The 23,504-nt window shown below is 40.9% G+C and overlaps 2 protein-coding genes across 22 annotated transcripts in view; both read right to left on the bottom strand.

Moving 5' to 3' along the window:
• The window catches only part of LOC139910744 (pecanex-like protein 3), a 28,365-nt gene extending 24,909 nt beyond the window's left edge, over positions 1-3,456 (bottom strand). Inside the window, exons 1-4 of the mRNA XM_071898146.2 lie at positions 3,060-3,456; positions 1,456-1,947; positions 638-846; positions 426-531 (exon numbers count right to left, since the gene is read on the bottom strand). Of these exons, the coding sequence (XP_071754247.2) occupies positions 426-531; positions 638-846; positions 1,456-1,608 (468 nt within the window). The 5' untranslated portion in view covers positions 1,609-1,947; positions 3,060-3,456. The remainder of the gene's footprint in view (positions 1-425; positions 532-637; positions 847-1,455; positions 1,948-3,059) is intronic.
• A 9,117-nt stretch (positions 3,457-12,573) lies between these two features.
• Positions 12,574-23,504, bottom strand: part of nrxn2a (neurexin 2a) — an 88,938-nt gene continuing 78,007 nt past the window's right edge. For 6 of the 21 annotated variants that reach the window (XM_078286803.1, XM_078286800.1, XM_078286802.1 and 3 more), the window contains 5 exons: positions 21,260-21,431; positions 18,486-18,575; positions 16,622-16,950; positions 14,785-14,863; positions 12,574-13,382 (listed from right to left, as the gene is read on the bottom strand). In XM_078286803.1, the coding sequence (XP_078142929.1) occupies positions 12,574-13,382; positions 14,785-14,863; positions 16,622-16,950; positions 18,486-18,575; positions 21,260-21,431 (1,479 nt within the window). Of the gene's footprint in view, positions 13,383-14,784; positions 14,894-16,621; positions 16,951-18,485; positions 18,576-21,259; positions 21,432-23,504 lie in introns of all 21 variants that reach the window. The other 15 variants (XM_071898254.2, XM_071898261.2, XM_071898262.2 and 12 more) reach the window with 6 other exon arrangements.

The raw sequence follows: 23,504 nt of genomic DNA on the forward strand, positions 1-23,504 counted from the left end.
CATGCAGGTGGATGTGTACCGGTGTGTAGTGTGTGTGGCAGACTATACAAGTACTGGTACTGGCACATACTGGTACACATACTGGTACTATATACGCACCAGCAGCTGTGTGTGTGTGTGTGTGTGTGCGTGCGTGTTTTTGAACATGACTGTGGATCTTCTGTTCAAACTGAAATGGCTGAAGCAAATTATAATATGTGTATGTAATGTTAAAACTGTGAGAAATGTGGCAGTTTAAAACACTTCTGTGAAGGAGCTGAGCGGAATTTCTAGCTGAAAGTATGAAGGAGTAGATAGGTGCCAAAAAACATACGGAAGAAAAATAATAAAGAGCGAGAAGATTATACCTGTGCTTGCTGACTCAGCAATCACACAATAATAGGCTAGGATAACTGCATGCTACTGTAAAGTATGGCAACCCTCACCGACACCTGGTTTAGTCCAAACAGAGAATGCTGGGAGCTGCAGCGCACCGGGGGTGTTGAGTTGACCTTCCGAAACACAGTCATCTCCACACCAACATGACTGTCCCTGTGAGGAAGTTACACAATGGGGCACATGCATGAAATCAAAAGGCTGCAGCACATGAATAAAACGCGATTTCACAGATTTTCTCCAACATCTGTATCCTTGTTACCTGTGCTGATTCCCATCGTGGGCACCTGACCCTTCGTCTCCTTCTTCCATCCTTGGGGCTTCAGCTGTGAGTGAGGCCTGCTTCTTCTCTACAATCTCCCCAAGGTCGAACATAGCGTGAAGCCGGTAGTTCACCACCTTGATGGCTGTGAAGAAGACCGCCACCACAGCACAGTACACGCCTGCTACCACCAAGCTGGGAGGAAGAGCCTAAGAGGGAGTGAAAAGACGATGACAGCAATTGAGACTACATACGGAAATGAGGTAATGCTGGTTTACCTCAAGGGATGACAGGCACTATTCAATAACAGCTGGCAAACAGTGACACCAGGAAACACACCAACAATGTACTTAATATGGCGCAATGCAGTTATCATAAAGAAGCAGCCCACTGGCCACAGAAGCTTGTGGATGAAGCTCTTTGGTACTATAAAAGAAAAGCCTGCCAAAGAAAGTAGAAATGAGGCAGTCACTGCATTTTGACATGCAGATAAACTGAATGTTTTAATATTTGGCCTAATTTTGCCAGTGCTGCAACACTGGAACAACTCTTCAGATTTTAATGTATACTTGTAGTGTGTTTGTTTAGTCTGTCATACAGTATGTCTTGTCAGCAATAAATATGAGGTTATGTTACAGTCATGTTACATCATGTATTGTGTAAATGTAATGTGTTAAATTCCTTGTGCAACAGTTGTACTTGTTAAATAAAAGCAATTCTTAAGACTATAAATAAAGACTTCGGCCTTAATTGAATTGATTCATTCATTCATATGTGTGGATAAACTGGTGATCAGCTTCCTGTGCAATTGTGCTCACCATGTACAGCAGGAAAGGGAAGGCCAGGAGGAATATCCAAAGGTAGAGGTGGAAGCAGTTGGAGAATGTACTCTGATGGGGGTCCACATACCAGCCTCCTGTGAGTGAAGCCCACACACCCTGCCGCAATATTTGAAGAGCTTGGGAACCCATCTCCACCTTCAGGTTAGATCAACCCAAAGTTGCAATGCTTCCTCTAAGGCTGTAGCTCAAAAAATTGTGCAGCAGTTGGAGCCACAGTGTCTTGCGTCTACAATGGCACTTCCATTGGGGATGGCAGGTTAACCAAGACCTTTTCATCAAGCATGATAGTTCTGAATCTCCGATTTGTATTCTTCAGTTGAGTTCAAGAGTCCATGCATATTCTTGTGCCAGAATGTGCTCCCTCCCTGCACCGCCGTTGCCAAAATCTAGCCTAATCCTTGTCGGGTAATCAGGAGAGTGACTTTTTGGCACATTGGTAACCCACTGAATGTATGAAAAAACATTCATCTGTAAGAAAAATCAAAACTGGTTTGCTTTCTAATACATTGTCAGAATGTTTATGTTCTATTCAGTGGGCAAAACTGATTTGTGAGATTACAGTGAGAATCACAATGTGATTTCATCTGTTGTGGTACAGCTTTGCACTGTCTACACAAACACATCAGTTGCAGAGATGACACCTTATACTGGCTTTTCTGTTTATTTTACTTATAGAACTTGGTAAAATTGCACTACGATTATGTATATACAGAGGTTCCTCTTGAATTCAGCTTGCCTTGGTTTCATTTAGCAAAAGATCACAAGCTAAACGGAACTGCATCAGAGTTGTGAAACCAAATTCATACTTGTTCATTTGACATGTAACGTTGAGAACTTTAGTTTTAGTTCACAATAATACTTTCACTAGCTATAACGCTAGAGTCCGGAAAGATAATGTTAACTTATCACTTAAAACAAAGGTTAGACTGTGAGTAACATCAGCTAACACTACCATTGAATACATTGATTGCACAGAGTGTAGTATGCAAGTGTTAGCTTTTAAGTCAAACACAAACGGCAGGGGAGCCAGTTATAATAATATGTGTCGATACACTTTTTAAATTTCAGATGGGATGACTGTCAGCAGCAAAGAATCACTATATTCATATCCAGGCCAATGCTCTCCCAGCTAGATTAAGTTTGCCGATTGACATTAGCAAGCTAGCAAACAGTTTAGGCTAGCTAAGTAATATCAGTATATAGCCTATTTCAGATGGTCGGTCTAAAATTTGAGCCGTTTAACCACCAACGCCTTCAATCATCTCAGTGAATATGAAAACATAACCGATAGCGGTTAGCTTTAACGTTAGCATACTGGCTGACTATCATGGTTAGCCATCGTTAACTAGCTTACGTTAGATTGCTTAACGCTAGTTGCCGGCTAATGTTAGGCCGCACATATCAGCATTTAACGCTAACGTTAGCTGGTTAATGTCGCTAACATTAGCTAGCTAGTTAAAATGTAACGTTAGCCTACGACGTTAAGTTAATCGTTCGCTGTTTCTAGGTGCACGTTAACAGTTCCCTCATTAGCTAATGTTAGCTTTGTTTTACGTGATACGTTTGATAATTGTGCTCACTGTGAAATATGTTTTCCACGCTGGGATTCCAGTATAACGTTAGCTAGCTTACTAACGTTAACATTAGTTGTCCAGCTTGCCTCATATCTTCCTTCCGCGTTCAGTCCTTGCAAAATCTCAGATCTTTCCTTCCCAGGATGCTAGCGAGCTAGATAGTCGCTTGGCCAAAAGCTGTACGTTAGCAATAGCTTGACTAACGTTGACGTTAGCTAACTTATCATTGTTTTCTATGCAGCTGGTCAAAGTCTCTCATCCTCTTTGGCATGAAAGCTTAGACATCCAGTGGCAGCGGAGGTCTTCTCTCATGATGAGCGACAGTTGTTTCTTGGCATAAACGTTGCCAGTGAATCATGAAATGTGATGTTTCAAAAAGCTAGCTAACTAGGTAGCTTACGTTAGCTAACTAGTTGACACACACGCACGCACGCACGCAGAGAGAGCGAGCGAACGAGCGAGAGAGATTCCCATAGAGCTGATAGGCCGTTTGCAGGCGCGTCATAGCTGGGCAAAGGTAGAGTGTGGGCAACTGAAGTTGAGTGTTTTTCCCATTTCCCCCGGTAGACTTGGGGCCTCATTTATAAAACCGTGTGTATGTTCCACAATAAAAGACGTTAAAAATGGGAAAACAGCACACGCAAAAATAACCTGATTTATAAAACCGCGCGTACATTTTCTGTCACGCAAGTTTCTCTTAATAAATCCCAACCAATTTAGCCTGCTTTTGCCTCACGTCCCACCCCGTTAACTCCCACAATTAACCAAAAATAGTTAATGGAACGCCTTTCATAAACATTGATATGGATATAGGCTAAATGTGCGTGTCATTCCATTCTCTATATCTTTGTGTGAGAAATTGGCAAAGTCTGAGTGCAAGACTAAAAACAGAAGTTCCATTGAGTGTGAAATTGAATTCCCCCCCCCCCCCAAAAAAAAAAAAAAAAAACCAACAACAACAACAAAAAAACAAAACAGACTTGACAAGTTTTTTTATTCTCATTTCCTGGCTCGGGTTATCTATGGAAGCCCGTTTCCGCCACCTGTTAAAAAAAATCTGTCACTTTTCTCTTTTCTATCATGAATTGAAATTTTTTTCTCAATATTATGACTTAGCATCTCATAATTCTGAGATGCTAAGTCATAATTATGAGATACTAAGTCATTATTATGAGATGCTAAATCATTATTATGAGATACTAAGCCATAATTATGAGATGCCAAGTCATAATTATGAGATACTAAGTCATAATTAGGAGATGCTAAGTCATATTTATGAGATACTATCTCATAATTATGAGATGCCAAGTCATAATGATAGTATCTCATAATTATGAGATACTATGTGACAGGGTGACTCAGCGAGTCACCCTGTCACATAGTATCTCTGCTGCCATAATCTTGGCAGCAGTGTTGGTTATGCGTGTAAGTTTAACCCGGTTTGTGACAGAGCATGTTAAAGAGACAAGTGGAGCAGTAGATCAGGATGGGTTGGACAATACTTTGGTACAGCAGTAGGAGGAGATGGGGGGCAACATAGAGTCCTTTGAGTTTACGGATGGCTGATAGTCTTTGATGGCTCCTTTTTTGAATGTCCTTTGTGTGATGGTAAAAGCTGAGTTTATTGTCCAGTGTAATTCCGACATATTTGAAGCTGTCAACTATTTCAGCGGTTTCGTTATTGATGAGGATGGGATGCTGGGGTGACGGGGTACCAATTACTATTTCTTTTGTTTTCCTGACATTGAGATTAAGGTAATTACGCTCACACCACTGGGTGAAGTGTGCAACAGTGTTATGATAGTCCAGAACAGAATGGTTATCTGTGAGAAAAGCAAGAATGGCAGTGTCGTCAGAGTATTTGAGGTAAGTGGTGGTGGGTGAGGGGCTGGTGCAGTCATTGGTGTACAGTGTGTAGAGGAACGGGCTCAGCACACAACCCTGCGGTGCTCCGGTGTTGGTGATGAGTGCAGGTGATGTTGTTGTGCCTACCTGAACTGCTTGCCGTCTATCACTGAGGAAGTTGTGCAGGAGATGGATCAGATGGGGGCGAGTGTTGAGTTGGTGTAGCTTCCGGATCAACAGATGCCTTTGGATGGTATTAAAAGCAGAGCTGAAATCCACGAAGAGGATCCTGGCGAAGGTGCCTGGGGAATCCAGGTGCTGGAGGAGGAGGAGGAGCAGCAGGCAGGCCACAGAATCCTGTGTGCCCCTCTTGGCCCTGTAGGCAAATTAGAGGGGGTCCAGTTGTTGGTTGACAATTGGCAAGATGGTATGTAGCAGCAGATTCTCCAGGCACTTCAATAATTCACTTCAGTAATGGTTGAGTTCTGTGGGTCAGGATTTTTTGGGCACTGGAATTATCGTTGCGGTTTTCCAGAGGGTGGGTATCGTGGCAGACCGGTAGGATTCGCAGAAGAGTGAGTGAAGAATTAGTGAGAGTTCCATGGCGCAGGTCTTCAGCACCCTTGCCGGGATGCTGTCGGGCCCCGGGGCCTTGCCTGGCTTACACCGGCTAAGCTGGCGCCTTACGTCCTCCACTGAGAAAGGGGCCGGCTCGTTGGGGTCCAGTGGAGGGAGGGCTCTCAGCTCTTTGACGCATTCGTCTGTGAAGTCCTGAGTGTCGAAACGGGTGAAGAATGAGTTCAGTTTAGTGGCGAGAAGTTCTGTGTCAGTTGATGTTGATGGACTGTGTTTGGGTTCACATCTAGTCAGGGTTTTCACCATCTGGAAAGCTTGTCTAGTGTTCATGTTGCTGAATTCATTTTCTAGTTTGTCCTTAAATTTCAGTTTTGCTTTGAGAACCTCATTTGTGATGGTGCGGTTTGCCGTCCTGAGACCAGCCCAGTCTTTGAGCCTGAAAGCTTTATGCTTCTCTTTCAGGCTCTCTTTTATGTGAGGGGTAATCCAGGGTTTGGAGTTGGGATATTTCTTTATTGTTTTGACTGGTATAGTGGTATTTATGCAGAAGTTGATATAGTCCGTAATGACAGAGACCCTGTTATTCAAGTCTCCGTCGAAGATGTCCCAGTTAGTGTGGCTGCAACTCAATATATAAAGCATGCAGACATGGTGAAGTGGTTTAGTTTTTTGTTTGACCAAACGTTAGAATGGGCAAGATGCGTGATCTAAGCAACTTTGACTGATTGGTGCGATTGTTGGTGCCAGACGTGGTAGTTCAGCATCTCAGAAACAGCTGCCCTCTTGGGATTTTCATGCACTACAGTCTCTAGTGCTTACAGAGAATGGTGTGATAAACCAAAAACATCCAGTGAGCCGCAGTTCTGTGGCCGAAAACAGTTTATTAATGAGAGAGGTCAGAGGTCAGAGGAGAATGGACAGACTGGTTCAAGCTAACAGAAAGGCCACAAATGCTCCAATAACAGTCTTTACAACAGTAGAGTGCAGAAGGGCATCTGAACACACAAGTTGTGGCCCTTATGATAAATGGGCTACAGCAACAGATGACCAGCCGCTACTAGATAGGTGTACCTGATAAAGTGGCTGGTGTAGGTCAGAAATATGAGATTTATTATGATTTATTATGAGATAGTAGCTCATAATAATGACTTAGCATCTCATAATTATGAGATAGTATCTCATAATTATGACTTAGTATCTCAAAATTATTAGATAGTATCTCATAATTATGACTTAGTATCTCAAAATTATTAGATAGTATCTCATAATTATGACTTAGTGTCTCATAATAACTAGATAGGTGTACCTGATAAAGTGGCTGGTGTAGGTCAGAAATATGAGATTTATTATGATTTATTATGAGATAGTAGCTCATAATAATGACTTAGTATCTCATAAATATGACTTAGCATCTCATAATAATGACTTAGCATCTCATAATTATGACTTAGCATCTCATAATAATGACTTAGCATCTCAATTCATGATGGAAAAAAAGAGAAAAGTGCCAGATTTTTTTTAACAGGTGGCGGAAACGGGCTTCCATAGGTTATCAGACAGACGGTGGTGAAGAGGTGGCTGAAGAGGGGGCCCGGTCCGGCCCGGTCCAGCCCCTGTGTCTTAATGCGCCCCTGTGCACCACAAAGCAGCCATAACGCATCATTATGCATAGTCAGTGTAAGCCCTTTAATAACCATGTGACATTGCTTAACACCTTGAATTTGTAGCAACGAACTGGGATACGCAACTTAATTTGTTCACAATTGCTTTTGTGCACTACAGTAGCTAAATATTGTACATAAATGTTCATGCTCTATGGAAGAACTACAATTTACCACCTTGCCCTTACTATTACTAACATTATTAAATATACAATTTTCTGTGGGTCAGAACATTACTGAACACCACAGATGTGAAATGAAGGCAGGATGAAGGAAAGCAGTGCATGAGCTGCCATCATGGTCTCATGGGAACTTGGCGATGCCTCCCTTGGCTCACTCAAACAGGCAGGCAGAGGGAAAGGCCGGAGAGAGTCGAGATCAGAAGAGAAGCCACGAGACAGAAATAAACTTTGAAATGATGCTACTCTGATGAATTTCTCAGATAACTTACAGTATTAACCTATAATAACTGTAGAAATATAAGAGAACATTGTCAACAGGTTTCATGACTTTCGAAGTAATGATTACTGTATGTTTAGGAAAGAAAGAAATCACTTTAATTTGAAAGAAACTAAAGATTCTTACAATAATGACACACCAACACAGTCTTCAAGACATTCTCAGCTTCAACCCAGCTGCAGTATGTCACTCAATTTATTATGAACTTGATAAATATATTCCACAAACAGTTGTGTTAAGCAATACACAGGCTCTGATGTAACTATCGCTTGTAAAGTAGGGCAAATTTGGGAGAATTAGGGCAAGCACTTACATAGAAACCTGGCTTGGCTGTTAGAGGAAATGTGGGTAGGTGAGAGTGGATATGTCTTTGGGGTTGTCACCTATCTCCCGTCACAGCTGTTTGGCTGAATTAGGCTCATGACATCTCCGCAACGCTCAACAGTAAGTTATCGTATCCCAGAGTCACCCTCCTTGATACCCGACGTCAGCACAGATCAGACCTCACCTACACCACACTCACACTGACAGTGAACCTCCACTTTGGTTTACACTCAACCCATAATATCTCACTTAAGAACTTCCAACCTCCCCATCAGTCTCAACATAAACAGGCTAATGGGACGTTTGACCCCGCTGGCTTGATAACAGTCACTGTCTCTAACCTCTCTTCTTTCATGGTACATATCTCATATATCATTAATGGCTGCATTAGCAACTGTAGACATCACATCACTCTGGTTTTCGGTGTGCAGCGGACATAAAGCATAACGCTCACTTTGAAAACAATCGAACAAGGCACCGATGCCCGGAGGAAGGATTTGTTCTTGACTGCGCTCTGCTTTGTCGCCACTCTGTGGAGTCCTCAGAGTGAAGCCCGGTCCATCACAAGGCAGATAATCACTCTCACATTTAGACCTATTACTACTAATTTGGAGGCTCCAGTCCACCTGACTTGCATGTCTTTGGAATGTGGGAGGAAACCCACATGAGCGTTAGAGGACATGCAGTCTCCAAGAGAAGGGGCCGGGGCCGGGAATCAAATCTGTGTCCTTCTTGCTGTGAGGCGACAGCTGCTAACCACTGAGCCACCATGCTGCCCCTTAAATAACGGGCAGCCAGAAACAAGCAGTGTCACTGCCCTGTTCCTTTGGCAGACAGTCCCCCTCCAGCCCCCCTATAAAAGATTTTAGACAATTCTCATCTTGATTTTGAACATCGCAATTTAGTGAATGGTAGAAACCTTTCCTAAAGCAATGGGCATGTAAGTTATACCAACCAATCCCCTGTTTCCATCCTACAGTTCTTTATGCTCTCAGCAGGGGGTAGTCATACGACATCAAATCTTGTACCATTGTCAAATTTACAACGGATTATCGTCTAAAAAAGAGATGGTTGAACATGTTATGTTTAGATGTTGCAAAAAGGGGATGGAGAGGGAGTCGATGAAAGTGAGAATGGGAGAGTTGGAGATACTGCAGCTTTGAGAGTAATTATCAGCATGTCAGGAGACAGTACAAGCTGGAGCGTACAGGACTAATGAATCGTGTGAATACTTGAGAGCATTTGGCACAGAATCTCGATACAGCACATCCTGATAATGTAACATAAATTGGGCAACACATCACTGGAGTAGGAAGCTGAAATCCCTCTAATTACCAACAATTACCTTGTGGTTTCCTGATACATGTGCTATATGGTAGATTAGAGTTGTAAAATACTAATTGTCAACATCATTATTCTTATGGAAGTGTTAAGGTTGCCCTGCAGCTTGTGATGATTGGCATGCAGGTTTAAATGTACAGGTGATCCTTTTGACTTGAACCTATGATATTGTGCCCAAAGACAAAAGGCTGTAAAATACGAAAGTAAAATATATTTCTCACAATTTGAAAGTGCAATTCTTACTTTCTATTCCCTCCCAAATGCATTCACTCCCAGTGATTCTTGGGGAAGAGGAGAAAACAATGTTATTTGCTGCCAGATATGTTTCATTGTGCTATAATCTCAGGGATGATAATTGGTGACTAAATTGTCTAAGATGCATTGCATATGTATCTATGTATTGTCCACAGCATTGTATATAATCATATTTATCATATGAACCACTTACTGAATTTGCCTATCGTCTATTGTACCATATTCATCTGTATTGTAGCTTATTTTATCCTGTACTACTATAATAAGCTTTGGCAACACTCAGTACTCCCTGACTCATGCTAATAAAGCTTTCTCTGAATCTGAGTCTAATATTGTGAGCACATGATATGTGCCGTAGCTTGCTGAACCACCAGGATCCCCAGTTGGAGTTCAACTGGTTTAATAAGCTTTTTTTATTTTATTTTATTTAACCTTTATGTATCCAAGTCAGCCCCGCTGAGATCAAGGACGTCTTTTACAAGGGAGACCTGTCCAAGACACCAGCAGAACATTGAGCTGCAGACAGAACAACACTAAAAACATTTCATAATAAACAACGGACATCTGGGCATCAATACACCAGAAGCTAGATGTTCCCTATCCTGTTGTTGACTGTAAGGCACAGTTCCCTTCCAGCACCGCTTTGAAACATTTAGGAAAAAAAGAGAAAGGGAGAGGGAGAGAGAGAGAGAGAGAGAGAGCAGATGATGATGAAACTCAAGTGTAACAGACAACGTGCCATGACCTGTGAAATTTGTGTGAAATTCTAATTGCTAATGTTGTAAGCAAAGTCTGACCTTTGTAAAATTACATTCTTTTGAATTCATACAGCAAATCATTGCTGCATTATTTGGTTTGTGTTAATGCAAAACTACTCACAACTCCAAATGTGAGGATAATCTTCATCAGTGATTAAAGTGCGTTAAATTTATATTTGAAAATATATTACATTTTAGCTACAGCTAGTCTAGTGTGGCCATGAGTGGGTCACTTGTGTTCGCATAATTTATGCCCATCTTTCATTTGCTATCTGTTGTGTTTAAAAGGAAAATCACCGTTAAAACCCAATTCACAATATTCTTACACAGTTCATTCTGGATTTCCCTAAGCTAGAAACTGGATATTCATATTAAGTATGTATAAGTATGTATAAGATGTCCTTTAATGGCTGTATCCAATAACTAAATGCATGTAAAGTGCATTTTCATAATGAATCTACAAGAAGCAACACACAACACAGGTGTGTACAAAGTATATAATCAAGTGTATTTTCATCTTTATCCATGTTCTGTACACATATTAAGATCCATTTCACAGGAACACTATACAATAGCAATGAGTGAGGAATGGAATATACTCTGAGCACTGAGCAGCCCATGTCGAATGGCACTTTCATAAAAAATAACAGGAAATCACAGAGCTTGAATAAGTGAATGTAGACATAATTCAACAGAGAAAATGGCTTTATATCAGATCCAATGAGTAACAGATTTAGCACATATAAAATGCACAAAACAAACAAAACCAAAAAATTGTTTGTTCCTTTTCTCTGCATGATCTTGAAACTGCCATAATGTAAAAACAAAAGATATTTGCAGCTATCAGAGGAAAGTGTGCTTTTTGTCTGGATTTAAGTAAAAGGCAATCTAAAATGTAATGTGTTAAGAGGAGTGGTAACAAGATACACCGAAATATCAGAGAAATATCAATACAATTCACAAACTTTCAATTATTCATCTCATAGAATAGTCTTTTAGTAACTGGTAGAAAAACAATACATGTTTGGCTGCTTTACAAGGAATATCTATGTCTCAAAGATATGTTTACATTTTCTGTGTGCTTTTGCATTATCCCATGACAATTTTGAGGAAGGAAAAGACAAAGAGTGAGCCAGCCTCTTGACACGAGGTGGATAGGTTCTCCCTTTCCGAGGAGCGATCAGAAAAACTTCCTCCAGAGTGATTCTGTGTTCCAAAAAATTCCTGTGATATTCAGGCTTGCAGCGTTTTGACGTCGTCGTGAAAACTGTGGGGGCAGAGCATCTCTCGCGCAAGGTCTTCTCCATGCCTGCTTCCCTACATTCTCCAAGAAACAAACACACACAATGCTCTCTCAACCCGCTAACCTCTATATGTACATACAAGTAATGTTTACAGAGAAATGCCTTCACTAGTGTAGACTGACTGTTGCACGATTATCCCTACTTGGAATGGCATGGCACATTGACTGTGATATCTCACATGAAAAAAGATCCTCATTCTCATCCATCAAACTATAAGGTTCACTGGCTAGAGTATGCTGAATAATTTTATAATCCCTTTTAAATTCTGTATTTTTCATCAGGAGAGCTATATATCATGCTTCAATTGATGATGATATCGCACCAGCAACATAAAACCATCACTTGTGGACAATCTGAGAGGCAGAGTGACTGGAAAGTTTTAAAACCACATAACAAAAAAATGGAAGTCTGTAGAGATGATTGAATTCTCAACTATGGATATCCAAATAAAGGCTTTCTTTTTGAATGTAGTCAGAATCGCTAGGATGCTCTCTGCTTATCTACCATAAAAAAAAAAAAAAAAAAAATCAAAAACTAGCCTGTTCTGCCTCATATATCATAATGGGGACACAGAGACTTGAGATAGAGCATTACAAAGAAGTACAAAGAAAACATTTAGGCAAATCTGTTCAGATGTCCTCAGCACTTTCTTCACTGAACCATATCCATGCTATATACAAAGCCAAAGTGGATACGCCTCTTCCTAGCTTGTTAATAACATGAAAATGATATACTGACAAAAACTCGGTGAATGCAGACTGAGTGCAAGTCGTGACGCAGAGGATGAGTCCGATCGCTGTAGATGAGGCTAGGAGCCGGGCAAACCGAGACTTCTGAAGCAAATGTAAACTGTTATAACATTGCTCTGAACCATTTTTTTTGTGGCCTGTGGGATTTCTCTGGTGATGAACCTGGCAAAAATGAGGGAGCGAAATTAAAAGCATCCTCTCTTATCCTCTAGTGTCTGTCCACACTCGCCCGCTCTCCTTCTTCGTTCTCAGACATAATATTCTTTGTCTTTGTTCTTCTTGCCCTTTGTGATTGCCTTGGCCACGGTGGCCGTTGCTGTGCTCGGCGTTTTGTCTTTGACCACTGCTCCGTTGCCCTCCACAGTGGGATTGTTGGCAAAATTGTGGCTCTGGTCCGACTGGTAGGAGCCCTCGTCCCGGTTGCGGTACTTGTACATGGCATAGAGGAGGATAAGAATGCAGAGAGCAGCGGCGGCCACAATGCCCACCACCATCCCCGTGGTGCTACTGGACTCCCTGATCACCTCCACGGCACCGGGTTGGCCCTTATCATCAGAGGCTGTGGGGTTGGCTGTGGGCACATGGGGAAAATTGGGGGGGTAAGTTAGTCCTGGTGTGTTTCGGGATGATGGAGGAGCAGGGGGCAGAAGCACCTGGTCACGGGTGTTCATTTTGCCTGCGGGGATGTGGAGCTGGTCGGGGTTGGTGGTGGGAGCATAAGGAGGTAGGGGGCGGGATTTCTGGACTCCACCCTCCCCGGCGGCGGGGGGTGGAGGAAGGACTGTCCTATCAGTGACCATGGGGGAGTTATTATTGTAAAAGTCCTCGTCATCCGATTCCGTCATCTCCCCAGAGCCGAAGGCCGAGACCTCCACAGGGTCACCGCAGTCCTCCTGGTCCGGGGGGCAGGAGGGGTGGGGGGGGAGTATCAGGGACTCTTTGGTGGTCTCAAGTGGGGACAGTAGGGTGGGAGGAGGAGGGATGACGGGGTAACGGGTGGCGATGGATGGGGGCTCAAGGGAATCCACTGTTATTATAGGCAACACTAATTCACCTCCTAGAAAGGAAACAGAAAAGGTAGGGGGTCCTAAATTAGAACAGCATTAGGAAATTCCAGCTGAACAGTTGTGCTCATTACAGCGGAGACACAATCTGCTCATTATGTAGAATATTCCTCAGGAATTAAGCTAATACGCCGTTAGGGGGCACATCAATGATATTGCTTAATAGCACATATTACGTTGATTTCTATATTAATAGGTTAGTTACATCAACATTTTGTGGCATGAATTTTGCATGAAGAGAAAAACACATTAAAAGCAGCATAACATTGTTTTTGAAGGAGTAGTATGTATTTATTGATTTTATGTGCAGTAAAATGCGTGCAGTAAGAACATAAAAGAGCTCACATGTAGACACAAACATACAAGATGACCCATGAAAGGTGCCAGCTGAATGAAGAGCATATAACAAACAACAGAGCATATAACAAACAAAATGACAGTAAATTGCCATGCTACTGTATGCAAACCTGTAGGTAGGGAGTAACAAGAGAAATCACACACGTTAGGTTATTTATGAAAAAAATCTCCTATCACACTATTATAATATTGTGGCTTGCTGATATCAACTCGAGTGCTATAATCTTAGTCATCATTTCGAACACTGAAATATGGATTCGCTTTGCAGCCAGAATATTAAGAGGTGAAAAATATCCTCATAAAGTTGTAGGAATACAGAACATTTTATTGAAATTTTGATTTGTATGCAGTCTGAGGTCAGATCTCTTTCTCACGGTTGTTTATTATTATTATTCCAATCTCCTACTTTGGCATTAGACTTTAACGCCACTAGGGTCTTTTTCATTATTACTTGAGTTACACTTTGCAGGGCCAGTCAATAACAAACATTTTTGATAAGGTCATGGCAATAATAAAGACATCCATAATAAGGGCAGACTCTGACATTAGCTCCACAGTTTGTTTTTTGCAAACGCCTGATCTGTTGTCTGCTGTCATCCAACACCTCATGAGGAATTTTTCAATTAAATGATAGTGAGTTACAGACATGACTTGAGAGCTCGTATACAGGAGACAATATGGGTGAAATGATATTGGTTGAGTCTGTAAAAACTATCCATATAAGGACAACTGACAGGGCTTCTGTAAAAATATCTGTATCCAGTGCTGAACATCTATCTAACACTTAAACCTCGAAGGTGGTGTCAGATAATATGTTGACATGAAATCTTCCTATTGTACAACAGTGAAATTCCCTTGGAGTGTGTTGGTAACTGGGGAAACATGAGACTGGGAATACAGAACCGCAAATCTGAAAGCTACAAGGGCCATGTTAAGTCAATGTGATTTATCTATCATCTTGTGTAGAAATAACACAGCTGGTAGTACTGTGGCATAAGAACGTAATGTTGCTCCCATCCACTGCCATGGCTGACTCACCTGTTCCTGGTTCACACTCCTCCAGGTCCTCGTCGTCACTGGGACACTCGGCTGACGCTACCAAAATATCATCAGAGTTCTGCGGCTGAGGAGGAAATGGAGACAATGTGTTACCATTGATTTGCCAACAGATACAGTCATCACATTGTCATTATCTAGACGGGTGCTCGCTCTGTTATGAGAGTGTTTAACAGTTAACTGTAGAGCAGAAGCTGCAGTATTGTACCTCCTCAGTGTTTTTACTTCAAACAACAGTAGTAGGACTAGAAATCCAAAATTTGACCGAATGCAATTTTCTTTTATCCTTTACCTCTGTGCCTGAGTTTGTGTGTATTTATTGACAACATAAGAGCACCAGTGACGGGAGTATATGTCTCAGACTGTTTTCAAGTATTTCATATGTTACTCAGACTTAAGTTGTGCTTTTGAGTTTTGAACAGTTCTTTTATTTCAATGTTGGTCAAATTCTGACATTCTAACAAAGCAGGCATCTTCAATATGTCTAAATTGGATTTTAGGATGCACAGTGGACTCTGGTTCAGAATACCCAAACACAGTGGGGAATAGATGGTGGCAGGAAGTTTTTTTTCCTTTGAAATGCCAGGATTTCAACATAAAAATGAACTATAATTCTATATAATTCTGATAGTTGCGGTTACAACAAGCTAGAGGGCAATGCCAAAACACAATGACTTTTGTTGCATATTAAAAGAAGTTGTTACTGCTTAAAGAATGAGACCCCAGTGTGGTGCGTTTTCATTTCAAGCAGCAACATCTTTCTTGATGACCACATTTTGACCAAACTTTTTTTCCACAGAGTATTTGAGTTTCAGGTACTGTGCAGTTCAACCACTGCACAATACACATACACATTTAACTGAATTACTATTCCCATAAAATCTGAATGAGACCTTGAAATCAAAAGGTGCCAATTCAATAGAGAGCTGAATTTAAAGACTTGTATTTTACTCAAACGTTTTCGATTTGAATGACTAATTTTGGTTCTTATTTCCAAAAGTAAGTGTCATGGCCATGCCTTAAGTGTAGAGAGGAACCAAGGACAATCAGAGATAGTATCTGGGTAAGTGTTCTTTCATTTTATCACGCTCTATCCCTTGAGAGGCAGAATTAAGTATCACATGGATGGAGGAACTGCAGACTGTTGGAACGTCCTCCTACAACACTCCACTTAAACAGATGCTTGATCTGTGCAAAGCTTTCAGTCTCTACACTAGCTACCAGACAAACGCCAACAGTAGAACGATACAATAAAACTACTTAAGAGCTCACAATGTGTGCCTTAAAGTCACAATGAAATGAGTTTTTCACCGTGTTTGCCAATTCTCCATATCATCATATACACCTATTTAACAATGAATGCCAAGAAATTTACAAAATGTTGATTTTATAACATAGGGCTATGTGCACATTCACCTTAGTGCTGGTGCAGGATAGAAGAATACATCAGAAAAAGTTGATCCACACAACATACTGCTCCAAGATATTACTTAATCAATTATCACCAAGGCCTATATACTGTATGTTTTTTTTTTTTTACATTTTTTGTATTTTACTGCAGGTTGAACTGTTGTGTACTGTTAGTGAATAAATGTCCTGGAGCAGTATGCCGTTTTACAAAATGCTTATTTTCTCATTTTATTTTCATTTTTTTTTTCATTTTACTTTCACCTCCTGGAAAACTGTATTTTTAGTGGTTCCTTCATGACGTACCAGTAGCGGTACAGAAAAATTCAAACAAATAATGCCATCACGGATTTTTGAACACCCCCTCCTCCAGCTCTTTCCCAGATGCCTTCATGCCTTATTGCCCTCTGACCTTTGAGATGCTCTCCCTCAAGCTGGGTGAGCGCTGCCTGCGGGTGGTGGTGGTAGCCATGGTGGTGGTGGTTTCCATGATGGTGGTAGACATGTCTGACACAGCCAGCGGGGTGGCGGAGGTGGTGTCAGTGGTCGACACGGAGAGGGAGTCTCCGACCAGACGCAGGTTCCCCTCCACCTGAACGCTGGGGTCGCTTTCCGCTGCCAGTTTCAGCACCTGGAGGCCGTTGTAGTAGAGACCCGAGATCTGACCCTGGAAGGGCCGACCCTTGTCATGACCGCCAATTTTTATGGCTGCCTGGCTGTTAAAGATGGTCAACTGTCTCCCTACGGTCAGACAGAGACACAGAGACACAGAGAGAGAAAGAGAAAGAGGGAGAAGGAGGGAGGGAGCGGTAGAGTAGATATCAAGTCATATGGGAGAGCGTGCATGGGAACATACTTTGAACCAGTTGGGCCTTAGTGATTATAGACATTGATAGTTCTGATAGTTAGAATTGGTAGTTTGTTTAAAACTCGCTTTAAATGTTAACTTTAATGAGAGATTGGTTTATAGCTTTAGTACCGCCTGCTAGCTCAGCGGCAAGTTTATAACTTAGACTTTACACATGCAGGTTGCAACGATCAGAAGAATATTTAGGTGCCTATTTAAGTGTTTTTGATATGGCAGCGGTAGTGATTTGAAGTGCGCTGTATGAGCAGCAGGGTTAGCGTACTGTCTGTAGGGGGAAAGGGACAGATGTTTTCCAAGATATTTGAATATCTCTTAACTCCAGAACAGATGGTGCAGTAGTGCAAGTAGTGTATCATAAGATGTCTTTTTACAGGAATGGGGGAAATTTGAAATGGCAGCATCACTATTCCTCAGATTGTGTTAAGCAATACGACATAGAAGCTTAATCAGTTCCCTAACTAGACAGACAGCAGAAAAAGCATCTACCCCCCATCTAAGTCAGCCATTATGCCATTAAACCGTGCTCTGTCGGGACATTCTGGATGGATCCCCTCCGGTCCAATTGTTTCACCTCCTGAAAAGGGGCTATGATATCTAACACCGCCATTGTTAGCAGCTTCACTGATAAGCAGTGTTATATCAGAGGAGGAGGACTGCAGTAATGGGCCCATCTCAGGAGAATACTTATTAGCAGAGTTAATGGCTGCAAACAGTGATCTACTCTAACAGCCTGTCAGGGCTTGAGCCCCGTCGTCGCAGAAAAACTCTTCAGCTGGGAGTCTGAGGTGCATGTTGGAGTGCAAGGTTAGACAATACAAGGTTGTGGGGTACAAGAAGGGGAAATGACGGTCTTTTGATCTCACTTCAAGGAGTTAGGGTTAAAAATATCAGTTTAGAAGTAACGAGGCCAGGTTAACTTAATTCAAATGTACGTGTTGGTTTCACAAGGCATAGTGTTACCCAGCATTTTAATGATTTTTATGTTAAATAGTTAAACACAGTAGCTAATTACACACAGTGATTAAAAGGGACGGTGTTGCAGGGTTAGTCAAGGGTTATGTGTTTTTAGTTAATTGGTTTAAAATCTTTGTAAAGGTGCAGCTTTTCCACAAAGTATAAGGATGACAAAGGATAAATTGCAAATATGCTATACCCATTTGTTTTGCATTTTAATGGTGCTCATTCCATGAGGTAAAACCAATTTGAACTCCACTTGAAGATGGCTATTTTGCGCTCATCAAAATGTATAGCCGATAGGAAGTCCAATTAAAGCCTGAAATTTAGAGTGGCATACTTACGGGTAACAGTATTTAATCCTTGTCACCCTTGTCTTTTGGCACTGCACCTCTCATGGGGAAAGATAAGTTAATTTAATAATTATTTCAGGGATTAATTAATTAATTTTTACCTTTATCGAGTAGCCACTCGTCAACTACCCGACCAAGTCTGTATGGGATTCTTTGTCTAGCAATAGCCAGTCGTTCATTATCATAGTGCCCTTCAAAGAATTTGGAGAGACAGATTAAAGGTTAAAGTCTGCAAGTTGAAAGATCACATGGTTAGAAACAGGGTTATCATGGCTAACAGGTTTAACAAGTTGTCAATTTTAACCCAGCTGTGAGTTAAAAGAAACTTGTGCTTTACTTAGTGGTATCTAGTTATTGTGAGTAACAGTGTTATACTAATTAGAGTAATGTTTAGGCTATTTATAAAGTGCTAGGCTAGTTAGTGTTATTTAACTAATTCCAACTTTTTTTTTTAGCAAAGCATCAGTCTTCAGGAAATACAGTCAAGTACAGTAAAATGGAAAATAATTGTATTACAAAAAAAAACTGAGTTAAGCCACACATGCATTTAAATAAAAAAAAACATCAAGCAGTCCATTCAACACAGGATGAGATTTGACAGTCAGGTAGAGGTTTTCTCATCTACACATTGATACACACAGTTACAACAGTAACAGGTATCAGCCCTTGCATTTGATTATGATCCTTATTCAAGACATGCAAAGATAGAAGAGTGGTTTATCAATTGGAAATTACAACAGGATATGCCCACTTTAATATAGTGAAAGTTGAGTTATGTGTATTGCCAGTTTCTAGAGGATAGGAGAGTCCTGTTGATATTAAAGACATAAATACTCTTTATGCAGTCTAGTACTGATCTAGTACTGAGGAATTTCTATCAATCATCTGTCACAAGGCTTCCTTAGCTAGTAAATTCTTGATGACATTAAGGAATTCCCTATAGACTAAAGATGTAACAGTGGCTTTTCACAGTGTGTTTCCATTCTTCTGCCTTATTTCTATGAAAGAGAGTTAGATGTCCCATGACACTCTCAACAACACTCTTTTCACATAAAACTGTATGGGCTTCATACATAAATGGCACATGATGTACAAATATGTGTGTGCCTTGTTCCATGTAGAATTTAGGATTAATAACAGGCTATCTGAGAATATGGTTACCTATAAGCAAAATATACACCGTGTGTACACACAATTTGAAGTTAACAGTGCTGTTGGACATGGGATAATAATGAATGGATAAAAAGGATTAGGATTATAGAGCAACATGGAAAAGGAGGCACAATGCGTGACAGTTACAGTTAGGCTTACCTAGACTATGTTTTCACTGTAGGCTTAAGAGTCAGTATTAAAACATGTTTCATGTAAGTTTTAAGATAATAATAATTTAGCAGAAGTGGCATATTCATGTCCTTGACAGTGTTGCAGGCTGTGATTTGATCTTTTCCTCATACTAATGGCCCCATTAGAAAGTGTTGTGTATTATGCCTTACTTCGTGATGTTTGATGTCTGTTTTAAAATCCATTTAAAGCCTCTAAAATCATGTTTCATGTTTCCTTACCTACAGTTAATTGTCACACAAGCCTTTAATTCTGTTGGACTATGCAGACTAATTCCAATGCATTATTCAGCCCCTTCACAGCAAAATTACCCTTGTTTATGGTTGATATTTTCTTTAGCCATTTTCCTATCAAAAATTAGTAACATTAATGCCAAACCAATTGCAAAACAGGCAAAAATGGGTGTTTCAGCTTTATAGTGGCGAGTCTACATACACTGTTGAAAATAAATTGTACCACAAACTTTAAGTGAGAATAAAACCTATTAAGATGAATTATGATTATGCCATGGATAATTTTAGATGTTGTTTGGGACATGAGGCCAGCTGATAGGCCTTGGAGATGATTAAGCCTGTGGTGAGCCCTTTAGCTGACTGTCATCCAAATCAGTCCATCTGTTTATGTGAAAAAGGTGATCTTTCTGGATGTAATTATAATTATATTTCTATTATTAAAGGACAGATGAATGGAAATGCACTGGCACATTCAATGCAAACTTTCTAAATACTAACATGAATTTACCAGCTGAATTAATAGCAACATAACTAGTATTTTCATCATATGTCACCATAGTCAGACAGCATTGTTTCTGATGATGGATGACAAGTAACAAATAGATAAAGGTTAACAACTTGGTCTTATACTGTAGTTACACAAAAATAACTCAAAACTAAGAAACAAGAAATGAAAAAGGCTGTAGGGTTTGTGTGTGAGTTATGTTTTTGAACAGATATTAAAACTAAAGCAAGTCGTATAAAGTGATGCCCTCTGGGATGACAGCGAACATTCCACTTGGGCCACACATGCATCTTTAGCACACTCATATAAAACCCATTTTACAGGAAAAGGGAGAGAATAAATTAGACGCTTAGATTTAGCTGAAGGCTTCATCACAAAGTTCGGTTAGGATCTTATTCTCATCTGCTACATCCTTCCCCACCACTCTGCCAAGCTGGTTACAGAAATTACTGCGGCAAATTAAAATTCATTCGCTGCTAGATATCCTTAGCAAGGCAGCTTGATGGAAATGTATCAATTTCAGATTGCTATTAAATTGTTTATGCAGTGTGGCTTGTCCAGATGTCCATATTGCAATTTAATAAAGAGTTTAGGATATATAGGACAATAAAATGGCTCAGATTAATGTCAAAGATATTGAATCCAAATCCAATTTTTTTTGTGCATACATTCCACAACAGCCTGAATTTCAGAGATTTATATTTGATAGGCAGACATGCATCTCTCTCTAGTCTAGACTCTCCATCCCACCTCTCTATGTACCATATTACCACCTAGTTCCTCCCCACAATCTTACCTGGTGGATAACGCTCAATGACTGGCTGGTTGTCCACCTGAAGAGTGGCATTGCCACCGCTGCGCGTGAAGCGGACAACATGGTACTTGCCGTCATTTACTATGACAGCAGGTTCATCAATGGTAATGTCATCTGTCCCCACATTGAAGATGACACCGATTTTTCCTTGATCCTGCAGGTGAAAGATAAAGAATGAATAAGATATATTAAGGTGAAGACAAACATCTGAGAACTAAAGCATGAATTGGAAAATCTTTCATATTATATTCACTCAAAAAGCGCAGACTATGCTACATTGTGACTGTAGAATCTACACAGTCGGCAATGAAAGAGAGTTACGATCTTGTGGTTGCTACAGGGCTGTAGAGCTAGAAACCTTGTGTAAGCAGCAGCAGCATATCTTTTGTGACATGGGCAGTATGTTTAGATCTTTCTTTAGGGTTCAGCACCATCCTGCCTCAGCAGCCAGCTCAGGTTCCCTGATGTGGATCACTGTTGACAGAATCCTGCTGTTTCTCTTTTGGTTGACCAACTCCTCTCACTGTCTGCTGCTCCTTGCTCCTGCCAACCTTCTTCAAAAGGTCAAAGCTGCTTCCCAGGCCATTCTTTGGGTGGCACTAATAAGAAGCACTGGAAACAAACTGTGTGGGGTCTCTGTGCCTGCCTGGCATTTGTACATTTGCTACACTTGCAGTCTTTCTAATGGCAATACAAGGTCAAAGTGCTAATGTAGTTACAAGAGACTTTCTGAGAAACAACACACAAAACTACAGCACACAGGAGTACTACATTAGAGTCCGTCTCCGGTGGCTCCACCAACAAATTGTTAGGTTGCGGTAACCTTCGCAAATACGATAAAATCACAAGACGAAATCCTACAATACTGCAGACTAGAAGGTCAACACCCTGAGACACAGGATACATTTTGTCAAGTTAGTCTACACAACAGCCCAAAAAGTATGAGTCAGTATGGGTCTGCTAACGAAAATGTTTTTTTGTGTTCATTCAACAAGCAATTAAACCAGTCTCAGTGCTATTGCAAATTTCAAGTTTTTTGGATAGTAAGACTTGTTTCAAGACCACAGTTTATTGCATCTTATTATTAATGAGAGACAATTGACAAGCATACTGAGTGTTAATGGGGCACATCGTCATCACTATGCAGACTTGAGGGATGTTATAGACTTTATAGTCAACAGTTTGTCAACACTAAGAAATCTCCAGCACCACGCCTCATAAAACGGGTTGGTGTGGTACACTGGCTCTATACATTAACCTATTATGTACGCACAGATTACATCTAATCACACGCTTTTTATGCAACTTGAGTGCACGTTTTAAAGTACACAACGGCATGTCATACACACAGGTTAATGAAATATATATTTTCCCTACAGGACTGCCACTCTCTGCCACTCCCAGTCTCTATAACTTCCCCCTGTATCAGTGGGTCTCAACCATGTACCATCAAGGACTAAGAGTATACAGGTTTTTATTCCAACCAAACTCTCCAGCAGCTGGCTGCACTATGTAGCACTCCTTCAACCAGAGAGAGAGCTGGGACCTAATCAGGGAAATCAGCTGGCATTGAGTTTTATTGGAATGCAAACCTGCATACTCCTGGGCCTCCATGACACACGGCTGCGAACCGCTGCCCTATGTGCACAATATGTATTGGCCTCACAGACATGATTGAAAAGGACTTTGATACAGGGTCTTACAATGCTTGGGCATTGTAACAACTGCACTGACTGAAAGAGAACTGACCTCCACAGCTTATTCTCTGATTTGAGCAATTTCATATGACTGCCTGCTCCTGTCCCCTCATACTTCCAATGGTGCATTAGTGACAGCAAGACCAGAAATTCAAACATGTTCACAGAAACATGTCTTTCCTGCTGTGATGGTGGCTGCTACTGGACTGTGTAAAATCACTGTCTTTAAAATCCTAGGGCACTATTATTCAGGCTGACATGGTAGATGTTAAGTATAAAAAAAAACAGTGGCACCATCATTGTTCTCAGAGACGCAGGATGTCCCATTACTCATGTTCTAAACCAGAGAAATCAAGTTCTAATGTGTCTTGTATGAAGGAGCTCTATCTCCAAACAGCGCCTTCACATTGCAGGGCAGCAGCGGGCCTACGGCATCTTCAGATTGTAATCGTCGCGAATGCTGCAGTCACTTGAATTTGTCATGACCCCAGGAATTAGCAACTGTGTGACTAGTTAATCTGCTCCTGATT

The sequence above is a fragment of the Centroberyx gerrardi genome, chromosome 11 (genome assembly GCF_048128805.1).
Source record: "Centroberyx gerrardi isolate f3 chromosome 11, fCenGer3.hap1.cur.20231027, whole genome shotgun sequence".
Lineage (NCBI taxonomy): Eukaryota > Metazoa > Chordata > Actinopteri > Beryciformes > Berycidae > Centroberyx > Centroberyx gerrardi.